At 39.5% G+C, this 27,112-nt stretch overlaps 1 protein-coding gene and 1 long non-coding RNA gene across 2 annotated transcripts in view; one reads left to right on the forward strand and one right to left on the reverse strand.

Moving 5' to 3' along the window:
* On the forward strand, positions 1–9,094 carry LOC140706008 (uncharacterized). Its single transcript, XR_013543032.1, has 3 exons — positions 1–83; positions 4,259–5,879; positions 9,039–9,094. It is a non-coding gene; the product is annotated as an uncharacterized LOC140706008 (long non-coding RNA).
* A 2,287-nt stretch (positions 9,095–11,381) lies between these two features.
* UBXN7 (UBX domain protein 7) overlaps positions 11,382–27,112 on the reverse strand; it is a 36,760-nt gene continuing 21,029 nt past the window's right edge. The window contains exons 6-11 of the mRNA XM_020786418.3: positions 21,429–21,575; positions 21,145–21,235; positions 20,464–20,591; positions 19,817–20,207; positions 17,136–17,215; positions 11,382–16,581 (exon numbers count right to left, since the gene is read on the reverse strand). Coding sequence (XP_020642077.2) covers positions 16,420–16,581; positions 17,136–17,215; positions 19,817–20,207; positions 20,464–20,591; positions 21,145–21,235; positions 21,429–21,575 — 999 coding nt within the window. The 3' untranslated portion in view covers positions 11,382–16,419. The remainder of the gene's footprint in view (positions 16,582–17,135; positions 17,216–19,816; positions 20,208–20,463; positions 20,592–21,144; positions 21,236–21,428; positions 21,576–27,112) is intronic.

The raw sequence follows: 27,112 nt of genomic DNA on the forward strand, positions 1-27,112 counted from the left end.
TGAGGAAACCTAAGCAGTTGAAGAGGGTTTATTGTCTCCAAGAGGAGAACGTGGGAAAGAATAGATGAAATTTCAGAAAACAGGTAGGAACCTCAAACTAGCTTGAATGGGTGTGGGAAGAAATGGGATGAAAGTCTCAGGTGAAAGAGATACCGTATACTTATCTGGCATATTATTGTTTTCTGTAGTTGTATCATCTGGGTGAGCTTGTGATCTCAGCTTACTCCAGTTTGTGAAAAATGAATGGCGAACAAAATAATTTTGCCATGACAGTTCCCATTGTTGTACAGCAGGTTTGGTGGACTATGTTTGTCCTTCAGAACCTGTCACTAGTACCTACTTTCAGTCGAAGTATGTAAACATGTTACTTGCTGTTTAACTGAGAAGAAAACTAAAATTGTTTTACGAAGTTTTGAAGAATTCACTACTGCCCTTAACAGTACAGTAGTTCTTTGAGGGAGTGTTACACCAAACCCCTGCAGTTAACAGCTAATCTGGAAATCTTTCAATAGCAGTTGAATACATGTGACTGGATTAAGGTGTGTAACTAGAAAAAAATGTCCAGCTCTTAAACCACATAAAACGCCTCCCAAAGATTCCTTCCTTCCTCCCTTTGCATTGCACAATTTAAAATTGTGAAAATATATGAAATATATGTAGGTAAAATTAAAAACAAATTAAAATGATTAAAACAAATTATAATTAGCCTGTTTTTTGACTAACAGTGGCCTACATCAATGGTGTTATCTTACTTGCTAAGTCTTCTTTTGTACACGTGGTGGGCATAAATGGCATGCACGTAAGTGCCGCATTGATTGAATTTCTCCACAGTCATAGAAAATTTGTCCTGTATGCAAGTAACCTATTTTACTTGATTATTCTTTGATCTTCCTACGTTGCTTCAAAGTATATTAAGTGACTTCCAGATGGTCCAAGTAGAGTTTTCACCCTGGTGGAAAAAACTCTTCAGCATTCATCCATTGTTGTTTTTGCTCTCCATAGGTTTAGCCTAACCTCGTCACGCTTAATATTGAGAGCCTGAAAGGTGTGAAGAAAACTTTTTCTCAATTTTAGCTGTTGTTTATGAGGTTGATGTCCATGTAGTGAATGGGTGCTGTTTTACCTTATTTCATTCATTCTTTGCTAGCACCTCTTGACATACTTCTGTAGGGGCAATGGCAGCCGAGCAAAAGAAATTTTCAGTGGGGGTAGGTTTCAGTTAGTAATAATCCTACATGATTCATTAAGAGACATATCCACTTGTATGGCATGTGATTTATATCACACAGCATTAGCATATTCTGCTGTGCAGCAGCAGTACAGGGACAAGGCAGTTGTTCTTATTGTTTGTGGATGTGCACTCTAGTCTGATTCTGCCAGTTTCCCAAGTATATTATCTCTGGAGGCAACTTTCTGTCTGATGTTTAGACAATGTTTTATGTACGTCAGGGTTTGATCCAGAATTATGTCCATATACTTTGGGGTAGGGCAATGTTCCAAAATCTTGCCTTCCCAACTAACCCAAAGCTTCCTCTCTGCTCCTTTGTTCTTTAAGTCACAGACCTCTGTTTTTAAAGGGTTTGGTCTCAGCTGGCTGTTTTTATAATATAAGGAAAGATCTTCTAATGCTGCTGCTTGATGGCCTCAAAAGTTTTCCCGTGGATTATCAAGGCAAGATCATCAGCATAGATTAAACTCCTGGAGTATGGGAATGTTGGTTGATCAGTTGTGTAAATGTTAAAAAGTAGGATGACTGCAATGATGCCAGGATGCTACCCTATGAAAGATGGTTCCTTTGATTTCTCCAGTGACTGTGTCTCTCTTGACATTCAAGAAAGATTCTTTGGTTTTTAAGTAGAACACTGACCATTTTGTTTAGCCCACGATCTCTAGCAAGGAGGTAGAGCTTATTGAGCCGTAATTGATGGTTGGACAGTATCATATGCCACTGTAAGTTGAACAAATGCTGATCCAGGGATTTTATGTGTTTCCAAACCATCTTGTACACACTGGGTTAGAATTACGATTAAGCCTCCATTAGTTCTGGAATTAGAAGAAGTTCAAGTGTTGCTACTGTAAAGAGATGGGCTGGAACTCAAGATGACAGAGACTTAGAACAGTGACCATTTTGTATCAATGACATCATCAAATTCACACATTGTGGAGAAGCTGGCCAACAAATGGCAAATGCGCATTTCAAAGCCCTCTTTGAAGATGGACTGTAAACCACATTTTACTGCAAGGAAGTCAGGGCAACATGTCTGGCCCTTGATATGCAGATAGACCCAGCTCCTTTTGGGGAAGAAGCTCAGCTAATTGCCTAAAGCAAAAACCCTCTTTGAAATGGAGCTTGGCCAAAGGGTTCCCAGGAACCATGAAAGGACCCAAAAAGGTACTTAAAGACTGCAGCCAGGGAACAAAGGGGTTTTAGTCTCTTTGGACTCTCCAGGTAATCAGGAGGAATGTAGCCTGCAGAGACCACATACTTGTAAGTAGACCCACCTGGCTTAGCCAAGCCATGGCAGCTAGAAAGCTTAGTTAGTTATGTTAGGGAAAGATGTTTAGTAGATTGCTTTTACCAAGCTGTACCTTGTCTAAGAAATGGGGAAGCAAGCTGTATCATCCTTACTGTTTAGTTTCTTAAGCAATGCCTTTTCAGTTTGGACAGTCTTTCGGCTTTGTTTCAAATAAAAAAATGAATTCCCTTTTTGAACTGTACCATGTGATGTGGAAGGCAGATTATATCTGCGTCCAAGTATCTTACCGCTTTTGGTCCAAACTACCTGAGTTATTTTTGTCTGAGGGAGGTGGTGGCAGAAGTACCCAGAGTTCTTGAGAGAAAGGAGCCTTGGGGGCTGCGGGAAAGGAGTTGCTCAGTTCCTCTCTCCGCAGCTTTGCCTAGCCTAGACCCCAGGTCCCAAGTCCCTTCATGACAGCTGCTGCTACTCCCAGTTTTCGGTGTATTTTTCAGACCATCTAATTATTTCATCATTCTTGTGTCAGGAGTTCATTTTATACCACAAATGTTGAAATATTCTTACTCAATGTCTGTTCCTGTCAAGATTGTGGGTGTGCATGAGTTCTCATTCTCCCTTGAATTTTGTCCTTTAAATAGTAAAACTGGTAAGAATTGTACATCCGGTGGCTATAATCATGCCTTCCTTGAATCACCCTTTCTTGCTTTTCCCCACGTTCATCATCAAGGAAACTATTTCAGTATTAGTGGAAAATTTGCCAGGCAGTCCCACTCTCATGTCTGAAGAAGTGGACTTGTCCATAAAAGCTCACATTAAAATATAGCAGTTAGTCTTTAATGTGCCATGATGTTTTTGTCTTCTTTATTTTTGTTTTGTTTTTGCCTGACATGCTAAAAAAAGAAAGACAGCATGTTCCACTCTAGCTCATACTGTTTGTTACAGACTGTTCTCAAACACATTTTCAGAGCACAGCACATTGAAGCAGAGTTCCCCTCTTTAAACGGACTCAAATTTTCACCCTGACAGTACTGACATTGCACAATTTATCTCCATATGATTAGAAGGTAGGTCTGAAGCACAACTTCTAAGAAAAGTGCTGTCCTCCAGAAGTGGCCACCTGCAACTCCCATCAGCCCTAGCCACCATAGTTAAAGGTGAAGAATGTTGGGATAAGTAGTCCAATAATACCTAAAAGCTCATACTCATATCTCCCCAGGCTTATATGGAGCCTTAAACATGTATTCCTATTTTTGTGTAGAACAAGGAATAAAAAAACATAGCACTAAGATAATGTTTCCTCTGCTCTGATTGTAGACAGTGATTTCCATGACCTGGTGACATATTCCCAGCAAGCATATTGACTTGCAATATGACTGCATGCTCAACCCAACACATTTTGCAGCTTGAGGCATAGATTAAATTATTCATCTCTCTGTGTATCCAGAGGATAGACCAAGACTGAATACACACATGTACACCTAAAGAGGCTGACCTGATCAACAGTTTGATGTGTCTGTCCATGGTGAGAGAACATCCTCCCCTACTTTATCTAAGAGAAAGGGCTAGCTTGTGTTAGTGTTTGGAGGAGGTTTCTGTTCCACACAGCCACCCTCTTAACAGAAGGGAGTAATTGTTCCCCTATATGATCATTTGCTGACTACAGCAGTTACATCACTTTGCCTAATGCCACTATATGTGGCTGTACTTTCATATGCATCACTATTCTATATCCACCAATCCATTCAAATCTGATATACCAATCTGTTACTCCGTTATTATAGATGGGAAACCTTGACATCTGAGTGTTCAGCCTGGACTGCAAAGAGAACAAACCTATCCATTCTGAAGGAAATCAACCCTGACTGCTCACTGGAAGGACAGATCCTGAAGCTGAGGCTCCAATACTTTGGCTATCTCGTGAGAAATTTCCCTGGAAAAGATCCTGATGCTGGGAAAGTGTGAGGGCAAGAGGAGAAGGGGACGACAGTGGACGAGATGGTTCAAAAGTGTTATCAAAGTTACCAACATGAATTTGACCCAACTCCGGGAGGCAGTGGAAGACAGGAGGGCCTGGCGTGCTCTGGTCCATGGGGTCACGAAGAGTACAACACAACTAAACAACAATGAATCATTTCTCCCCTCTTTTCTCAAGGCTGAACATGCCCACTTCTTTCAGTCTGTCCTCACAGGGCTTGGTTTCCAGTCTGCTGATCATTCTCATTGTCCTTCTCCTGGTTTGTTCCAGTTTGTTGGCATCCTTCTTCAAGTGCAGTATCCAGAACTGGATGCAGTCCTCTAGATGAGGCCTAACTAGTGCTGAATAGAGGGGGACTAGTATTTCATAAGATTTGAAGACTATACTTCTATTAGGTAAAGGTAAAGGTTCCCCTTGACAATTTTTGTCCAGTCGTGTTCGACTCTAGGGGCCGCTGCTCATCCCCATTTCCAAACCATAGAGCCAGTGTTTTGTCCAAAGACAATCTTCCATGGTCACATGGCCAGTGCGACTTAGACATGGAACACTGTTACCTTCCCACCGAGGTGGTCCCTGTTAATCTACTTGCATTTGCATGCTTTCGAACCGCTAGGTTGGTGGGAGCTGGGACAAGCGACGGGCAGTCGATCTTACGACTGCTGGTCTTCTCACCCTGCAGCACAGGCTTCTGCGGTTTAGCCCACAGCGCCACCACGTCCCATACTTCTATTAATGCAGGCTAAAATACATTTATTGATGCAGCCTAAATAGAATTGGCCTTTTTTTTGTAGCCACATTGCACTGCTGGCTCATGTTCAGCTTCTGATCTACAATTCTGAGATCCTTGTTGCTCATAGTATTACTCAACCTTGAATTTAATCCCTGCTCAACCATGGAAACTGACTGGGGATGTGGAACTGGTAAATACCACTCTTTAAATATCTTGAAAGTCTTATTGTGTGTGTTCTGTGCTGTCAGTGGGAACTGAGTTATAGCGACTCTAATAGGGCTTTCAAGGTAAATGGAGCATGATATCCAATCTGCAGCCTGTATCATTCCTGACTTACATTTAAGAAGGATGTGCCTCATGAAATCAATCTTGCCAAGAACATTTCGACTTTGCCTCTAAGAGTAATTTTCCTGGCAAAATATATCTTGCCATGAACTTTTGGACTTTATGTTCACACCAGTACATGCCTGAAAAAGTGGTCCTGATCCACAACAGCCAGCAGATTGCGTATTTTTTTTACTGGTCTATAAAAGTATCATCTACTCTTGCATTTGTATTTTGTACTGACCACATGGTCCACAATCTTTTATTTCAATAGAATAATGACGATACCAAGAAATAGCTGCCCCCCCTTCCCTCGTACCAATAAGCGGACACATGGACTATCAACATCAGCAGAGCAGGATGCAACCACCAGGTAATATTATTTCAAGAGATGTGAGATATTTAAGAAGTAGTTTTACCAGTTCCTGTTACGGTAGCTTGGAAGCCACCTGTCCGTCATTGCTGTAGCAGCATGTCATCTGCCAATAGGGAAAGAATGTGAGAAAAACATGGGAGGACTACCCTAAATATTACAAAGGGCAAGTTAAGAGCCAGCAGAAATTGGGCGGCCATTTTGTTGGAAAGCCTTCAGAACAGGGCCAAGCCAAGAGCGAGATTTTGGAGGGAAAAGATAAAGTGGCTGGGAAAAGCTCATGGAGCGACAAAATTTGCTTCAATTGCCATGAGAAAGGCCATATTGCTTCCCAATGTCATAAAACAAAAGAAAATAAAGAAATTTTACCTCAGAAAATGAATTTAAACAAGGCCAAATCTGTTTACTGTATTCAAAATTATCAGATAGCTTCCCCCAGAGAGGAGCCTGTTGTCATGGAAACGCCAGCAGAGGGCTCTACAATTGATACTTTTAGTGGAGAGGTCTCAAGTTATGACGATAATCTTCCTATTACTGAAATAAGACACTGTATATATATAAGAACTGATTCCCAATTATTTGAATCAGCTGGTGATAATATAGGAATATTTGAAAACAACTATTTAGCTTTAAGAGACACGTGCTCACAAGTTACCCTTTGTCACCCTGATATTATACCTCAGAGGCACATTATTCCTAATGAACATATGACAATCAAAGGGATTGGAAAAGAAGTGGTAGTTTTGCCTGTAGCAGAAGTTTTAATTCATTATCGAGGATGGCAAGAAAATTGGTGCGTTGGAATTTCCTCGCAAATACCTGCAGCAGTGCTTATAGGGACAGACCTCTCAAAACACGTTAAGAGTGCGTTAGTAATTACTCGCTCACATCAAGAACAAACTGAGGCAGCTGAAAACGTTACTGACTGCCAAGGAGGAGATGAAAATACAGTGGTGCCCCGCATAGCGAGGTTAATCCGTTCCGGATTAACCCTCGCTATGCGGAATCGTCGCTAAACGGGTAGGGAAAACATATACCTTGCTTACTTACCCGTTCAGCGAGGATTCCCCTTGCCGGCAGCCATTTTCGCGCCCTCGCTAAGCGAGGGCAGGGCGTGAAAACGGCTGCCGGCAGCCATTTCCGAGCTTCCGGCAGCCATTTTGGAGCCGCCGAACAGCTGTTCGGTGGCTCCAAAATGGCCGCCGCAATACCCGATCTTCGCAATGCGGGTTTTCCCCATTGCGAAGATCGGGTATGTTTCCGTATAGCGATCCTGAAAAAGGGATCGCTATATGGAAACATCGCTATACGGTGCACTCGTTAAGCGAGGCACCACTGTATACTCCAAGCTGAGGCATTTTCACTAGAAATACCACAGAAAAATATATTTTCCCAAGAGCAGCAAGCAGATCCCACTTTAAAATGTTGTTTTAAATAGCAGAGAAATATCCCCTGAATCCCCTGAACGATTCCTTATCAAACATGGTTTGCTGTACAGAGAAACACTGATGAATATTTCTAAAGGGGGACATGAGATTAGAAGCCAGTTAGTTGTGCCAGATAAATATCGCTCAATGATTTTAGAAAGGGGACATTCAGACATATTTGCTGCACATTTAGGTATAAATAAGACCAAACAAAGAATAACTCAGAACTTTTATTGGCCTGAAATAGGAAAACAAATTAGAAATTTCTGTCAGAGTTGTGATGTGTGCCAAATAGAGGGTCATAACCATGACAGGACTAAAGATAAGCTATGCCCTTTACCAGTAATCTCCACACCTTTTAAATGTTTTGGAGTAGACATTATTGGACCATTACCTAAAGTTACGAAAAGGGGAAACAGGTTTATTCTTACCATTATTGATCATGCCACAAGATACCCTGAAGCCATTCCTTTGAGAAACATTGAGACACATACTGTAGCTGATGCCCTGGTAAACTATATGAGTAGGATGGGTTTTCCTTCAGAGATTATAACAGACTTAGGAACATCATTTACATCCAAACTGATGAAGAGATTGTGGCAGATTTGTGGCGTTAAACATTTAGAAACTTCTCTCTATCATCCTCAAAGTAATGGGTTAACAGAGAAATTCAATGGGACCCTTATGAGAATGATTAAAGCATATTTAGCTGAGAACCCTAATAACTGGGACCAGAAATTACAATTACTTTTATATGCCTACAGATCAGTCCCACAAGAGAGTACCGGGTTCAGCCCTTTTGAATTACTATTTGGGAGAAAAGTGAGAGGTCCACTTGATCTAATTAAGCAAAATTGGGAACAGGTTGTAGAGGAAGATCCTCAAAATGTAGTCACCTATATAGACTCATTAATGAACAGCTTCAAAAGAAATCTAGAATTGGCTGCTGAAAACTTAAAAGCACAAAAAGTCAAACAGAAAGTTTGGTATGATAGAAAGGCTCGAGAAAGACAATTTAACCCTGGAGATGAGGTACTGATGTTGAGACCCATCAAGGGAAATAAGCTACAATTAAATTGGGACGGACCTTACAGGGTCATTTACAAAATGAGTGACCTTAATTACATTATTGAAGGAGATGAACACCTAGGCAGGAGGGTAGTTCATGTAAATGCCCTTAAGCCATATTATAGAGAAGGAAAACATGTGCTTTTTGCAATGAAAGCAGCTGAGAAAGAAGAACATGATTTACCATTCTGGGAAGGAAGGGGTGAAACTAAGTTTAATCCAGGGGACGTGAAGATCAGCCCTGCTCTAACTACAGAACAGCAGAGTGATCTAAAAGCACTGGTTACTAAGTATCAACAGGTTTTCTCAAGCAAACCTGGTGTAGCCAAGGGAATGTTGCATAGAATAGAGACGGGTAACACCCCCCCGCAAACTGTAACCCCATATAGAGTAACTGGACCTTATGTAAATAAAGTGCACCAAGAGTTAGATGCTATGCTAAAAGATAACATTATAGTACCATCGTCTAGCGCTTGGTCAGCTCCAATAGTTTTAGTGGGATATTATAGAAAATTTATCCCCAGATTTAGTGAAATTGCAGCGCCTTTAACCGAGCTGACAAAGAAAAGGAGTGATGACCACATCTCATGGTCCGAGGACTGCGAGGTGGCTTTCGGGAAGCTAAAAGAAGCTTTAACCAACCACCCTGTGTTGCATGCTCCAGACTTCAACAGAGAATTCATCATCTACACCGATGCATCTAACGCCGGGGTAGGAGCCGTGCTGTCCCAGTGTGATGACAATGGAGACCAGCATCCCGTGTCCTACCTGAGCAAGAAACTCCAAAAGGGTGAGAAGCACATGTCTACCATCGAAAAAGAGTGTTGGGCCATCGTATACGCAATCCAGAAACTGAAGCCTTACATCTGGGGAAGACAGAAGACGACGGATGATCTAATTTGGACTCTTGAAATTTATAAAGAAGTTTAATATGGTTTTAAAAGCATATAGTTATTAAAGTAATGTTTTTGTGTATGTGTATGCAATTAATTACATAATTGTAAGTATATTTAAAATGATATAGTTGTGTAACCTTGTATAATATTTTATTGATGTTATAATATGGGAAATATATTGTTTAATGCTATGTTCAGTTGTTTTGGGTGAAAAGCACCTTAGCTTTCCCCCACAAAACAACTTTTATAAGGGGGGAGGTAATGTTACAGTAGCTTGGACGCCACCTGTCCGTCATTGCTGTAGCAGCATGTCATCTGCCAATAGCGTGACAGAAGGTGGGACATAAGAGGTGGAGCCAGTGTATATAAGGGGAGCGAATGGGTGTGAGTGCTTTAGATAGGGACCAGATAGGGACTGGTTAGGGACCGGTTAGGGAGTTAGGGTTTGTTCCTATAGTGAAGAACTGTGCTATATAGTAAGGGTCTGTGAGAGAGTGTGTGAGTCAGTGATACTTTATTACATTGATTGCCTTATTATTTGAGTTATTTAAGTGATTTACCATTCCTTTTGTTGTAACCAATAAACACAAGTTTTTATTTTCAAAATCATTTATTAGTCTGAACAGCCATTTGAGGGAATGGTTGGTGGCAGCGTGAATAAAGTGTGTGTGAGAGTGTGACGTGTCACCTCCTTTGTGACGTGTGAGGAGGCTGTCACAGTTCCATTCCCCCAGTTTCTGTGCTAAGTGGGAATTTGAACTCTGTTCTCCAGAATCCTAGTCAGTCACTCTATCTGCTACACTACATTGGGAATCAGAAAGTCCTATTAGGGTCCCTATAGGTCTGTTACAACTTGATATCACATCACAAGAAGACTGTATCTAATTTACAGTCTAATAATATCAGTAATTTAAAGAAACATTGCCTTTGTGTTATTAGATGTAATTTGTTATTTTTAAAACTCTATCTAAATGAAATTGGGTGAATGTAGCCATACTGGAATAATTTATTGATATTATGTGTCCGTAACTGCGAGTTAATTAAAAAAAAAAGACAGGAAAGCATTTGTTAAAAGCAAAACTCATATCTGCACTATAACTACTTTGCATATAATTTCAAAGAACATGAGTTTCTCTTCTAAGGAGTTCGTCATGTATGCAACTGCTGCTTAAAGTGCATCACCAGTAATGTTTGGTAACTGTATTCATTTTTCCACATTTCTTGAATCCGCTAATTGCTGTTTGCACTATTTGATAAAGCACTTAATATTCCACACAGCAATAAAATTGAAGAGCTTGAAAGAACTCCAAGGGTCACTATATCTTATCCCAAAGAGGAAGAAAATGCACAGCTAAGGCATTCCTTACTTATGACCATGCAACCTTTGTTTAAAAACCTTCAACAAAGGAGAACCTGCTACCTTTTCAGGTAATCTGTTCCCCTGTCCCACAACTATGTTCTTCTCTTTTCCAGACAAAACAAACCCGATCTCCCTCAAACATTCCTGATAAGACTTTTTAAAAAACCGTTTATCATCTTACTCACACTCCCTGGACATCTTCCAGCTTGTCAATGTCATTCTTAAACAGTGCTACCCAAAACTGGAAATAGACTTCCAGATATGGCCTGACCAAGGCAGAATACTATTGCTCACCTTCATTGGGACATAGTAATTTTGTTGATGTAACCTGGTATGGGTTAGCTTTTTTTTGGCACTGTATTAGTGTTTACTCATGTTTAGCCTATTGTCTACTGACCCCCAGCTCTTCTTTATAAATACTGCCAAACCACCTGCTACTTATCCTATATTTGTGTTCCTGATTTTTCCTGCCTAGATGTAAAACTCTACATTTTTTCCTTACTGAAACTCATTCTACGGATATGTTTTGGCCCAGTTCTCTATTCTGTTATGGTAATTTTAAATCTTGATTCTTTTTTCTAAAGTATTAGTTTTGAAATACGATAAGCTTGTATCACACCACACATTCCTTCTAAAAACAGCAGGCAGATAGATACATAATAAGGTTTTTATATCTGTAATCATGTCATATAACTACGTTTTTTCTTGCTGCATGATACTTAATATTTTCAAAAAACAAACATGCTAGGAATTAGTGAAAAGGTCTGCTTTATTTCCAGGATCAAAATATTACAGTAGGAAGGACATTTACATGTATTTATAAAAATGCAGCTGTTGTGTATATATATAGATCAAAGGTTGCCTTGAGTTTGGTCTTCCCATCACAGCATGCTGAAATCTTTTTCTTCCTATACCCATCATAGAAATTTCTCTTACTTACGAAGAACATGGCTTCTACTAAAAATGTAGCAGATTGGTTTTATATAGCCCAGGCTAACAAAGACTTAAAGACAACTAACCAACATTAAAAGTCAATTTAATATCTTGAAGGGTATCAAATCTTGATTATAACAGTAACTCAACCATATCCTCTCACTTTAACTTATTTGTGACATTAATACCCAAACTCCTCTGTGCTCATAATGTGACTTTCGATCTTCATTTCCAGAATACCTTCTGGGATTTACCTTTAAATATTAAATTCTGCAGCTAGCAGGATACTTTTAAGTGAAACTTTGTAATGTTAACTGTGGGGGTTTGATTTTTTTTTAGATGCAACTCTAGCTAAGACTAGCTTCATAATTGTTCAATTTTAATGCATGAGATTCACGATGCCTTAAAACCCACTATCAAGAATGGCTTGTCATTTGGCGCCAGACACAGGGCAAGATCAGCACATAAAAGATCTACCCACAACTTTTTGTGTTCAAGTCATAAATGTTCCAAACTGTAACAGGGCTGATAGGGGAGGGGACTCTAAGACCTCAAAATGATTTACAGCACAAAATCCTGCCTCTTCAGAACTAGCAGAAGTTGTTTTCAGATATTTGAAGGTAATCAAACATGAATGGACAGCACACTTCAAATTGTTTGAGACCAAAACATGAAAAGTGAACACCTGCAACTATATTCTATCAATAGCAGCATAATATCTTTTTTTTATTTAAAGTTATTATTTACATGCTGCTTCCCTGCTCTCAAGGCACTTTATACAGGAGCATTGGTGCCAAGATTCCCAGAACACACTGAGTATTTTGGAATGACTATGTATTGCACAAATTTCTGCAAATCTTTTGAATCGTTCAAAAATCAAAATTAAAAGCAGAAGATTGAGGGGTGAGATAAATGATTAAAAATCGTTAGAACATTAAGTTTTTCAAAAGGGGAAGAGCAAAAACCCATTACTTATTTTAAAAAGTTAGAGAATTGCCTAAACAGAACCTCAGATTAGTTTCTCCTGATGTCCCTGCTTCTATATTTAACACCCCACCACATCATTCCCAGTCTCTCTATAGATTTTTTAGGTAATTAGAAGAACTTGTTCACCTTGTTCTGCTGCCTTCCTTCTCTTTAGCGGATCTTACAGCATAATTCACTAAAACAATATTGATAATTAAAAGTTTATCAAGTCATTTGTTGTACCTTGGAAGAACCCATATATGAAACAAATATAATCTGCTAATCCCTTGAAATAACCATCTCAACAGTGATTTAGCAAAGGGTAATCTTCCTAGTTTCCAGATGCCATTTTGGAATAATGGCTGTAAAGTTCCTACGTGTGTAGGGGGCATTCCAAAAAATCAGATGTGCCAGATTGCATGAGTAGAAGCCTCTTCCACTCACAATAAAGCCGCAATGGATGCAACCCCCTATTCTAAATGGAAGAATTCTAAAGAAAGGGTCCATCTATCTATATGGGATAGTGGGATATGCATGTAAGGCTAATAATATGTATTTTTTCTACTCAGGATGAGATAAGGGGGGCTGTAACTAAGAACTGCCTTATTAATATTAATTCAGTTTGTGGAATTTTCTCCCCAAACAGACCTCCCTGGAATCAATATTACTTTGTGTTTCAATGCTAGGCAAAGGTGTGATTATTTTCCCAGCTTCTTGTTGCTTTAATTATTGAATATGTTATTGATGCTTTGTTTTTGTTTTATTTTACCTTGTAAACCACCCTAGAAGCTATGCTTAAGAACAGTACAGATAATTTCAAAATAACTTAAAACAAATTAAAGAGTGCTGGGCATTAAGCACCAATAGCTCTTCAATAACTAATATCTACATAAATACACTGGAGGAGAAATTACTATCGAATATGAAGGAAAAGTTACACAATTGGAGCCCTGAGAATTAAAAAAAACTCTTGCTATTTAGAACATTCTAAAATGGCTTAGACATGTTGCCACTGTCATTCCTCAAAACCAGAGTAATTGTTGATGCAAGGACCCTTCTTAATGACCTACCAATAAATTCAGTTATCCCTCTCTCCATATAAATTGTATTCTGTAATCCAACTAGAATAGTAGTGTGTCAGCAGCATTTACTCCTCCAAGACATCCAAAAAATATGATCTTCTAGATCTTTCATGCTAGCAGAGAGCAAGTGAAATTACTGTACCAAACTAATACAGCTCATGAAGACTAAAGGCAGTTTTTACACAGCTGACTGCTGAGGAAATATCCTCAAGAAAGTATACTTGATATTCCTCCGTATTTCCTTTTAATTGCCTAGGCATAGCAGTTACAGAACATCAGTATTGTGCTAACAACCAAGTCTCTGACACCAATTAGACCAGTGGTCCTCAGCCTTGGGCCTCCCGATGTTCTTGGACTTCAACTCCCAGAAATTCTGGCCAGCAGAAGGGGTGGTGAAGGCTTCTGGGAGTTGTAGTCCAAGAACATCTGGAGGCACAAGGCTGGGGACCACTAAGTTAGACGACCTTATATTACAGGTTGAAATGTTTGTGAATATTACAAGTGCTCAGGAAACAAAGCGCTAATGTCTTCTTCAGTCCACTTGTTGAATGTGAACAAAGGTCAATGTTATGAGCTTGAATGAAACATGACACCAATCTTATGGAGGGTAGCAGTTCTGTAAAAGAGACCATTTGAAACAGAGCTTTGGAAGTAAAGATAAAGGGTAAAAGCAAACTCAAAAGAAAAAGTGCTGAAAGCAGAGTACACAGCAGATAATGGGTTACAAAAAAGGGAGTAAAGAAAATGTGGGTGAACAAGAAAGAATCCTGAGAATAAAAGTAGAAGTAACAGGGAAGTGGAGTAATGAGGTAGAGAAGAATTCAATGTCACTTATCGATCACCAGCCAATTATTAGGCTGTAGGCTTGCAGTTTAGTTTTAACAGATAATCTTGTCCTTCACCATTCATGCTCTTTACCTATCAAATGTTTGCTGGCATCAGTTTCAAAGAAAGGAACTTCAAAATATTGATATTGCTCCCAAGATCTAATTTCCTCTAGGTGTTAGTTTGACTCCACCACTAATCTCTACTCTTCAATTCACAAACCACCAGGTACGTGATTTTTAACTTATGACCAATTGTGCCCTGTGTATTCAAAACGCACCAACACAATTACACACAGTGTAATCTCTCAGTTATACAAGTCAGTGTAGATTTGTCTCTAGAAAACGTCCCATTCTACAATGCAGAATAATAGCCATTTTAAATCAAGGTCTAGAATACTATTGGTGTTTGCATAAGAACTATGCAACTTGTTACAACTAATTGGCAAGCTACAACTGTGCAACTCAATTCTACAGCTGGAATAAGATCAGGCAAGATGTGCAGTGTCGCCTAATCAATTAGCCGTAATTAGGCGTGCAAACCTAATGTGAACACCAATAGGATTCTAGCCAAAAATTGCCTTATTTTAAGCTTGTACATGTAGATGAAACAAGTACAATGACAATATAAGATATCTTACTGCGATTAAAACCCAAACATAATTTGTTTACAAATCAAAGATAACCACAGCACACCTACCATAAAATCACAAATTTTGTTCATCTACATTTTGTAGCCAGTTAGAAGAAACCATGGCAAGCAACTGTGTCTAACCTGGAACAGTGACATGAAACTGTTGCCACAATCCCACACCACCTTACCTCGCTTATGCTGATGGAGTATTAATTTGATTTTTAAAAATTAAGATGAATGAAAAAGCTTTTGGAATAATTTTTTTAAACATAGTGGCTCTACAAGTAGACCAACCCCCCCCCCCCAAATTTCTACCAAAGTGGCATGGTACATCGAAGCAGTTTTAAATTATTACAGAAGTTGTTTAACAAGTCTTACATTCATAGCCAGTTGTCATGCCAGATTCTGCTGCTGGTAAAATCCTAACTGAAGATCAAAACACTTCCCCTCACCCCTGCTCCTCTTTTAACTGTATAAAGGAAAGAACATGGAGCAGCTCTAAACCAAGTACAAAAGTTTGGCAGGAATGAGTTATGTTATACTAGATCTACTGGCTAATTTCTTTATTCCTTTAAAGCACTTCATCCTATCTGTAACAAAAGGAGCCATTCTACTGTTTCACATTCTGGGCCCTTTTTGGAACAGGGTTTGATGTGAATCTCAAAGTGCTACAGGTCAAGAGACCTTCAGCTATTTTTATATTTTCTCCACACATTGGCAGGAATTAAGACTTCTAAAAACAGTTATCTACGCATGTGCTGCTTGTCAGAAAAAGTGTGGTGCCTTCAAATCCATGGCAATCTAGAGCTGCACACTTGGTATCATGTACAAGATTCAGATTTTAGAATACTGGCTTTACAGAAGAAGAAGAAAGCCATGCCTACTTGAAAACCAATTCCTGGCTAGGGCAATGGGAACACAAAATTGCTTCTTACTACTTCTATGCACTTCGCAGCTGTCTGAAGAAGCCCTTAATCCCTGGTTACACGGCCTTTTAAAAATAAATTATATTAATGAAAATAGACTTTTTTCTGAGAGGAAGGCAAACTATTTCTTCTTCCAGCTGTTTAATGTCCCATGCATGCTGGACAATGACATACAGTCAGTCCATCCTTCCTATTCTGAAACAGTAATGAATCACTGGGGCAGGCATGCTCTTCTCCAGCATCAATGCCAAATAAATTTATTCTGCTATTTTCAGGTGGATCACTTGCCAAGAACAACATGAAGGGAAAGAAAGAAGTCAGCAAATGGCTGGCCGATTTCAGCTCTGCAATGTCATGGAGCCAACTGCATACTTGGTGAGTTAATATTGCAGACAAAGATGACACAGAGGGAAGGCAAGCAGAACTAATTCCTTTCTTGCACAAAGACTGTCTCTTGAGGACAAAGGCCAGCCTCTTGTAACGTGATGTCATAGTCCAGGTGGGAAAGTTTCCTACGGGGAAAATTGGTGAGGAGTTCAAAACGTTCATTAGGGTATCCTTTTGCCTGTACATGTTTGATAAGGTCCTACAGAGAGGGGGGAAAAACAGTGTTAGTCACAGTGTATAAACATACAGTAAGAGCTGATCACGAAATGGAACACAAGAACTATGCAGACAAGACAAGAAGGGAGAAAAGTACATGTTGCCAGGAATAGAGTAGGCCTTTAAAACATAATCTGAACATGTCTCTCATTCTAATAACTGTATCAACACTATGGCTCGGGGACAGGAAAGGAGCCTCCCAGAAGAATGTCAGACTACAACTGCCATAATTTCACCCGTACTCAGTGGCCATGGCTGAGGATGATGGAAAATACAATCCAGAGCATCTAAAGAGAATGAGATTGGGGAGAGATGCACTTGATCTTGTCACAGAAAGAAAACTCAGCTATTAAGAGATATCTAGAATATCTGCCATATAAAAGGAGAAAGTAATGTTGTCTTCCTAAATTTCAGGTGCACAAAGACAGAGAAACAAGAAAATCAGCATCTGAAACACACAGGGATGCGAAAGGGCTTAAAGGCCATAGGATTTTGGCAACTGCTCCCTGCATTCACTCTTCAGTTACTTTTACTTACCAGAAGCTTAGCTTGTTCAGGCAGTGAAATTTGTTCCCTCTTGCCATCTGGATACCTCAGCATTAACTGTGCTTTTGGTCCTGGCAGAAGGAAGTAAAAGGTTAAGTAGAACCCCTCCATTTAGCTTTAGTGTTCTGTGTACTGGTAACTAAATAACCAAGGAATACAAATATTTCTGACAAAGGATAAAGGATATTACTAAGGTGATCTAGCTAATACTATATAACTGTGTGCCACCAAGTTAATTCTGACTAGTAGTGACTTTTCAGGGTTTTCTAGGTAGAGAATATTCAGAATAGTTCAGCGGTTTAGGCATCCGGCAGCAGAGCCAGAGGGTGGAGGTTCAATTCCCCACTGTGCCTCCTTGACAGGAGGAACTGGCCTTGATTCATAGGGCCCCTTCCAGCTCTGCAGTACTAAGATGAAGATGCCTGTTCTGAGAGCATCCTGCAACCGTGTAGCTTGCTCATGGCTATACAGACTAGCTCTTCTGGCAAGGACACTGAGTCTGGCAAGCTCACTGAATTATCCAGTCAGATAATCTAGTCAAATTGTTGAATTTATGGGAAGCCTCCAGATCAGTAGCAGGCAACAATTCCTCAAGAATCTATTCTGGATCCTCTCCATCTATTAATTATGCTTTTTCTCCTGATAAATTAAAGCATGCTTGACAGCATGTACATGCAAATGAAACTCAATGTTATCATCCTACCCTTTCCATTTCTCCACTTTCATAGAATAATTCAGTTGGAAAGGGTCTATAAGGCCATCATATCCAACCCCCTGCTCAATGCAGAAATCCAAATCAAAGCAGATCTCACAGATAGTTGTCCAATTTTCTCTTGAATACCTCCAGCATTTGAGCACTCACCACCTCCCAAGGTAATTGCTTCCACTGTTGTACTGCTCTAACAGTTAAGACATTTTTCCTGATATTCAGCCGAAATCTGGCTTCCTGTAACATGAGGCCATGCGTATGTATCCTGCACTCTGGGATGGTTGAGAACAGATCCTGCCTATGTATGATTACACTGGTGCCCCGCTTGACAACGATAATCCGTTCCAGGAAAATCGCTGTTAAGCAAAATCATTGTCAAGCGGAAAAAACCCCATTGGAATGCATTGAAAACTGGCTAATGCGTTCCAATGGGGAAATACCTCATCGTCCAGCGAAGATCACCCACAGAGAACCGCCGATCAGCTGTTTAAAATTGCTGTCTTCCGAAGCAGGGGTCCGGAAAACAGCCATTTTGCGAAGGGAGGGAAGCCATTTTGTGAAGGGAAGCCATTTTGCGGAACCGGAAAAATAATCGTTTAGCGAGCAAACTGTTTGTGAAGCAGGCTCGTAATCAACGTCAAGTGAAAAAACCCCATTGGAACCATCATTTTGCAATCGCAAAAAACTCATCGTAAAGCAATTTCATCGTCTAACTGGGCTGTCGTCAAGCGGGGCACCACTGTACTTTCCAAATATTTGAAAAATGCTATCGTATCTCCCCTCAGTCTTTTCTCAAGGCTGAACATGCCCACTTCTTTCAGTCTTTCTTCATATGGCTTGGTTTCCAGTGCACTGATCATCCTCCATGCCTTCCTTTTAACTTGTTCCAGTTTGTTGGCATCTTTCTTAAAGTGTGGTGTCCAGAACTGGATGCAGTACTTCAGATGAGGCCTAACCCGTGCTGAATAGAGGGTCTAGTATTTCATGAGATTTGGAGACTATACTTCTGTTAATACATCCTAAAATTACCTTTCCATTTTTTGCAGCCATAACACACTGTTGGCTCATATTCAGCTTTTGATCTACAACAATTCCAAGATCTTTCTCACTCTTAGTATTAATGACCCAAGTATCCCCCATTTTGTAACTGTGCATTTGGGTCCACCCCCGACCTTGATGTAGAACTCTGCACTTATTCCTGTTAAATTGCACTCTAGGGTTTTTTTTCTATCCTTTTATTTCTCTCTTTTAATTTCTTTGTCAATTTCTATTTTAATATTCCTGAAACTTTAATATTTCTCCTCCCAAACCCTCTTATTTTACTTTTGTCTTAGCCCTTTTTGTATTTATAGTTTGATTTTTTATCCTTATCATCACATAAGCACTGACTTGCTGAAGTCCCACTGATTCAGTGGATTTACTTTAATAGGGACTTAGAACTAAAGCCATTGACTTTCAGGCATAATTTTGAAGAGACTAGTTAAAATTCTACAAGTGACATAAAATAATTATGCCCTATGATTGTTTAAAAATAAACAAATTAAAAAATAAAATAGATAAACTAAATTTGCAGTGATTCGAACCATGTAATTGCAAATAATTTTTATACCTTGCACTTTCTGTGATACATCTCGATGCTGGCGATTTCAATACAAATACTGCCAGAGCTTAATCAGATCAATTACCAAGACGGACCGGTTAAAATGCATTTGGAATTTTTAATGAAGTTCTGTTTTGGAAATGTTATTGACAAATTGGTTTACTGTACTGGAACTTGTAATTTTTCACTGGAGATATAGTTTATGATAGTCACTTTGCCATTTTTTTCTGAATATACTGTGAGTGACAGAAAAAACTGTTGCATGTTGTAATTAGTCTAGCCTAATTTGTGGTCTTTTTGGTAATCAGTTTATCAAGTTTTAAAGCTTCAGAAAAAAGGGACACATCTAACTTCCATACGTACCATTCACATTCAGTTCCTTCACTGCACCTTCTGGCTTGCTTCCAGTCTCTTCTAGAACCCCAGCATCCATGCAAGACAGTCCTCGATGGTTTGCTACCATCTCAGGTTCAGTCCTTGCAGAAGGCTCAGGTAATGCCCTTCTGCCTTCCTCTTTCCTACACCCCATGTCTTTGTGTGGAGATTTCCTAGACTTGGCAGGATTGTCTGGCTCATCCTCATCAGAACCACAAACAGAAATGAACTCCTCACTTCCAGAGAAAAGTTCCGATTCAGACTCATCATCTGATCTGCTCTCCTGCTTGACTTGGTCAGAGTCAAAATGTGTCTCTTGTAAGGATGCTCTGATGGCAGCTTCCAATTGGCTATCTTCACTTGCATCAATGAGACTTTCCTAATCCATACAGCCATAAAACAAAAGTGAAAGACAAGTTACATTAAATGTATATAAGTGTAGGGAAACAAAAGATAGGGCAATAGTTCTTTTCTATAACATTTTTGTCTAAGCAGTAATGTATTGCTTATATTACTGTATGTTTGAATGTTAATCTAAATCTTGCCATTAAGAAAGAGAGAACTGTTTTTTCACAATACTGACACAAATGTACTCAATACACCTCTTCCAGCCATCACATAAAAATTATACTTACAGAGCGAGTGCGCTTCTGTGGAGGGCTTGTAGAATGTCCGTCCAGTTGTCCATGTTCACCTAAAAACCCAGTCACTTGGTCCAAAAAAGAAGTTACATCTAGCTGATGCCATTCCACTAACTTCTGCCCTGTTTAAAATAATAAGAAGCCAGTTTAAATCATCCTCCAAATACCAAACAGAACTGGAAAAAAACATGGACTTTTAATGGAATCTACTTTTGCACTGCAGAAGGCTGGAAAAGTACAATCACGGGTGTTATTTTAACAGGATTTCTAAAATATCTGCAAAACAGTTTGGAAGAGGTAGCAGAAGCAGCATTGTGAACAAGCAGGACAGAAATACTAATAGTTATTCCCAAAAGTCAAACAGGTAATTGCAATATTATGGTTTTACAAAACCACACACAATAGCCAAAAAATAAAAAATAAAATCATTAGCACCACCAACAAAACCAAAACTTTCCCATTAGGTCAAACCCAGGCTCCATCTGGTCAAGTATGCTAAGAGCAGTTCATGGGCAGGTCAAAAAAAGCAATAGTCCTTCCCTGTTTTTGTTTATGATGGATTTATTTTGATAGCGGAAAACTGATAATAAGGTCAAAAAGTACCAACTAACTATTTCATTTACAGAAGAGGAATGCTAATCATCCACTACTGTATGCAGTTGATTTCATTCTTACCAGTCCGAGGGTCCAAGATAGATACATAAGGGAAATCTGATAGTTTGTAGAACTGTATGTATCTTTGTCCTTCCTCACTGTCATGATACACCTATAAAAAGTCAAGAATATTGCTTTAAGGCTTGAGAGCATTAAAGGGAGTTACACTTTTAGCCTCAGTAGAGCAGAGTGTACATTAATTCTTCTGCCACAGAATTATTTAAATGAGATAGGTCAGGAAAGTTAAATACAAAATATTGACTCTGCTACTATTTTTTCAGTCACTTAAGAAGCAAGCTTCTCACCTGCCAAAATATGAAGTGTTCCCGGATAATATTTTTCACAGCCTCATTGCTCCAAACATCACGATTGAGACACTGACAGGCAAAATCCTGCACATTCTGTATGTTAATCATGAGCCACTTGTTCTGCATCTGACCACACTCCTTGGCCTGGAGATAAAACAAACATTAGACGTATTAGCTAAGAATGACAATCCAGCAAGAAATGATGCCAGCAATAATGGTTTCTGCTTAATGTAACACCTTCACTAAAACTTCTGCATATTGCAAAATACTACCAGGACTCAAAATAATCTGTGAACAAGCCTGTCAAGTAGTGTGCAAAATCAGATAATTCTAGAGTAGAATTTGTAAAAAATAAAGACTATACTATTAATCTCAAATTGATGGCTATTAATATGTCAAGAACAGGAAAGCTGGGGCAGGGGAGGAATTTTTTATTTCAAAATTGCAAGAGTGAATAAAACATTTTAGAGTTGACTATGATAGGGTCATATGCAATGTTCTGAAAGTCTTTCTGTTTTTTTGTTTTGCACTACACCTTGCAAAATTCTCCAACACACAGCCAATGGTCATACTGTTTAGGGATTCTGAGAGTTGTCGTCCAAAACAGTAAACTTCTCAAAGCTGTAAATATATGGATTTGACTGTAAAATAGATTAGCTAATTCAAGAGGCAAAATTGTGGTGAGTTAGCATGACTAATAGACTTGAAGTCTCTTTCTGTACTGTTCATCCTCAGACTATATTCTGGTACCACTGGAGAACTACTTTCTAATAACCATTCAGACTGTAAATAGGGGAGATGAGAAGGCTTGAAATTGCAGGAAGAGTTCTTACTGGTTTGAGTTACAAAGCTGGCATTGCCTGATTGGTTGGTTGAAACTTAATGTAGGAGTTTGATCAAGAATATAATTCTGATCCTTGAAATGTCATACCTGTTGGGAAAAAGAGTGCTATATCAAAAATTGAAATCCTCATATTTCCCAAATAAATAGGAAAAATGTACAGACTTCCTTAAAGAAGATTTATGCCTGTGTTTGCACCAATTGAATTATTAATGAAAGGAAACACACCTTTCCTGCTAGTGCTGCTTCTTAGAAAATAATATTTTACTTTTCTAAAGTGAAGTTATCTGATCTACCAATAATCAATGAGCAAATAAAACAGTCAACTATCTGGGAAAGGAGCATTACTGGACACCACTAACTCTTTAGAAGAATGTTGCGTCAAAAACCTTTCTCAGGTCAATCACCAGAGTCACATTCTAGTGAAGATATTTGGGTGCCAAAAAAAATCTTCCATTTTGCGTACTCCTCTTTCCCTCTCCAATATCCTCTGTTATCTTAGCTCCCTTTTTCCTGAATAGGAAGGTTTTCAGGGTGGCCTACTCTTTCTCCTCTTCCTTTGGCACTTTCAGTTTGATTATTTCTCTAGTCCATGGATCCTCTCCCTCTATCAACTAGCATCCCTACGGTAATGTTTAATTCTTCCTTTCTACCCTCCTCCTCCTCTCCCTTTGGTTCTTCTCTTCTTGCTCTTGTCTCTCTCTCCTCCTTTTATTGGTAACTGGATTTTCTTCCCTGCCTCCCTGAGCATCTTTATTGGATGGCTACTTTCCTGAGCTCTCTTGGATTTCTGGGTTGACGGCTTGGGGGTGTGTGTGATGCTGGGTTTAATGCCATTATCCTGACCTCTGTGGGGGATCTTGTTGTTTCATATCCCCCCACTTGTGAGAAAGACGGGACAGCACATTAACAGGGAGGCTGGCTTCCCTGTTACCTTCCTCACAACTATCAAGTACTTAAAACAGAATCTTTATTCATATATGTTTTCCGGGTATAGGCAAATGCTATAATTGTTCAGTTGCTGATCTTCACTAACAGTTCTACGACATTTTATCAAATATTTGTGATCTTAGAAGTATAACTTCAAGGGAGTTTGTGTACCACACTCTGATTATCTAACTTGCTGGCTGACCTGGGCCATTTAGAAGAGGAATGTGTTAAAAATAAAATGAACGTGTGTGCTAAAAATAACAAATAGCAGTATTTTAGTAAAACTGTGTGCATATTAATTAGTACTTGACTCACATGGTATGAGAGAGTGTTTTTCAGATTTTGATGGAAGGTATTAGGCATTTAGGGTGGCCCAGTATCTTACTTTAAAAAAAAAAAAAAAAAAACTCTTAATTTTTGAAGAGTTGTCCATCCAAGTCCATTTTAAAGATAAAGTCTGACGGGAGAGCCCATCAACAGTTACTACCTAAACAGCAGACTGAGCAGGCAAAAATGTCACCTTGTCATAATCTCAAACAAATCAAATAAATCAAACCAAATAATTTATTGTCATTGTATATACATAGCATACCCATATAACGAAATTCACACAGACACCCAGAGACCAGACCCACATGTACACACATAAAAATTCCCCAAACACTCCCTACTATGGTCAGATGCACTATATTTCTACAAAATAATAATAATAATATTGAAGAACAGCCATCAATTCTATTCCAATTTACAATACAGTGACCTTTCTAAGACTTCTAGGTATAGAGTACTCAGAAGTGGTTTGTCATTCCCCTCTTTAAGGGGCACTTCAAGACTCTGTAGGTTGCCCAAGGTCACACAGACTAGCTCACCTACTACATGGCACAGGAGGGAATTGGATTCCTGAACCCTTGATTCTGCAGCCAGGTAACAGTAATGATTTCTAGTTTGCTTTTGTTCATATAAATCAACCAATTCAGATTCTGTCTCATTTTGTCACCTTTTTAGGTGGTGGGTAAATTCTCAGCCTATGATACTAAACCCAAATGTTCACTTCAGTATAAACATACTTCTAAGTAAACTGTTGAGGACTAGCTATTGAGAGATCTGCATTTTGCAAGTGTGCATTACAGTGAGTGACAATGAAACACTGGCATGCAACTGAAGATTTGGTCTGCACCATCTAGACGTATTTTAAGAAAACTGCATTAGAATTCAGATCAGGACTTTTAGAGCCATTCTTCAGTATAGCTCACAAATTCTTGAGGCACAGAGTGGATATGATTTAAATCAATTTTTTAAAAAAAAATCATTGATTTTGATCCACTCTGCATCAAAAGAATCAAAAAGATCTCCCAACTCCAAATCACTATTAAAATTTCTAAGTTTGTTCTTGTAATGCCATTTTCAAAGCCAACAAATCTCAGAAATTCACATGGCGCAAACTCAAAATGTTGAAGTGAGTTTTCAAATTGCAGAGATATTATGTAAGATGTAAACTTGAGAATTGTGAATACTCATGTAAAAGAAACTGGGGCAGGGTGGAGGGAGGGACAACATGATTATGTGATCCACTGTTCCTTTCTATAAAGACATTACAGCTTGAGTCACAGACACCTGCATTAAATCTGCATAGACCACTTTCCAATTTTCTCAAATTTAGCTTCACAACAATTTTACGAGCAGGTTAGGCTGACTATCAGTTACTTTGGTGAAAACTAATCATAGCTGGGCAAAGTTTAAGGTTTGTTCTTTAATATGGGGGTCACTAGTTAATGACTGCACTGACTGTCAGTAAGGATTCTGGTTTCCTTTAACAGTTGTACTGCTAATCTGCTTAGGTTTGGAATAGAATGACAAGCAATTCCAATTACTCTTACAGAATCAAAAAGATGGAATGAACAAATAGCCTCCCAGGCCAGCAAGCTGTCAACCTCCATGCACCAGAATACCTGTGCATTCCCACACCAGTAAAAGCAATCTGAATTTACCACAAAGCATTAACTGTTTTTTAACTGCTTCATATAACTGGAGCTCTGGGTTGTTAAATAATGTACAATGTAAAAAAGTCTAGTGTTATTTTCTCATAATCATTAGAGAAATGAACAAACTGATTCACTTTACCCTGCTGCTGCTACAAAGAAGAAAACCAGACATTTGTCCCTTGAATCAATCTGCAGTTTGCCACTTACAGATGTTTGTTAAATTATATGCAAGTTTCTTTATTTCATGCATAATGGCCAGAATCCTCTTGATTTACACCAGTATACCTGTGCACCCAAAAGCACAACCAGCATCTCATTCACCTTGCCGACAAAGGTTTGCATAGTCCAGTGGTCAGGGAACAGGGGTAAATTACCCCAAATGGGGTAAAAATGAAAATCCTGGGGGTAATGAGGACTGTTGCGGCAGGCATTTTACCCCCAGGCATTTTATTTCTGACGATGCTGTGTGTAGGTGGGCATTCTGTCGTGAGAAGCGTGAGCCTTGGCGAGGAACTGCACAGGGCACCCACCTGTCCTCCTTGCCTCCAAAGTGGGGGGGGGAGGGTGGCATACCAGGAGAACTGGACTCTTTGCCCAGCGGAGCCCTTGCCGGGGCTCTCCTTCCTGCCTGCACCCACCTGCCCAGTGCGCTGGCGAGGAGGCCCCCTTCCCACCCCGCCTCAACTGAGTTCATGGCCAGTAGACCTGCCAGCCCTGCAATGCCCGCCTCCCCTTGCCAAGGACGCGCTTTCCCAGCGGTGTGGCAGCTCCAGACTGGCTGCCCGGATGGTGGCCACAGGTCCCGAGCAAGCACAGAGGCGGAGTGGGGTTCGGCCGTGGATGGCAAGAGCCAAGGGGGGATAATGTCAACATAAATAATTTTCTTGGGGGGGGGAGGTAAAAAAGTTCCCTGACTCCTGGCATAGTCAAAGCTATGGTTTTTCCAGTAGCCATGTATGGAAGTGAGAGCTGGACCTTAAAGAAGGTTGACCAGCGAAGAATTGATGCTTTTGAATTGTGGTGCTGGAAGAGACTCTTGAGAGTCCCCTGGACTGCAAGGAGATCAAACCTATCCGTTCTGAAAGAAATCATCCCTGAGTGCTCACTGGAAGGACAGATCCTGAAGCTGAGGCTTCAATACTCTCGCCATCTCCCTGGAAAAGACCCTGATGTTGGGAAAGTGTGAAGGCAAGAGGAGAAGGGGATGATAGTGGACGAGATGGTTGGACAGTGTCATTGAAGCTACCAACATGAATTTGGCCCAACTCTGGGAGGCAGTGGAAGACAGGAGGGCCTGGCGTGCTCTGGTCCATGGGGTCATGAAGAGTTGAACACGACTTAACAACTAAGCAACAACAATTTGCTGCCACAATGTGTGCAATTTCCCTTACAAAAGTGTAAATCCCCAAAAGGATTTTAGCAAAGAAATAAATAGCAGGTAGTTTTAAATAGTAGCCCCTTTTTTATGGGTGTAAAATATTATCTGTACGTTTTTCAATTAAGTTTCTCCCCAATTTGTAAGGTATAGATAGGCTACTTTATCTAACAAACTTCAAAACTTCAGTTCTAAGCATACTTAGTGGACGTTATGTCTGCCAAAATCTCAGTAATACAAGAATCTGTTTTAAACTGAGTCAGGCAGTTAACCAGTTGAGTGTATTAGCATTTACTCAGACTATGGTATTTTCTCCATTAGTTTAGACGAAGTTTCTTCCCACAAATGCCAGACATAAGCCTTTGAAATGTGCGGTATTAAGATTTTGCTCTGGGCCATTATGTTTGGTATAGCTAAATGATTCTAACAATTCCGTTACAAAAATGTTTTAACCAAGATTAAAAGAGCAAATCTCTTTTTAGGTACATAGCTTGCCACTCAATGGAACTAGAGAACCTCCATCTAAATCACTGTCACATATGCACAAGTTACT

The sequence above is a fragment of the Pogona vitticeps genome, chromosome 3, assembly GCF_051106095.1.
Source record: "Pogona vitticeps strain Pit_001003342236 chromosome 3, PviZW2.1, whole genome shotgun sequence".
Taxonomy (NCBI): Eukaryota; Metazoa; Chordata; class Lepidosauria; order Squamata; family Agamidae; genus Pogona; species Pogona vitticeps.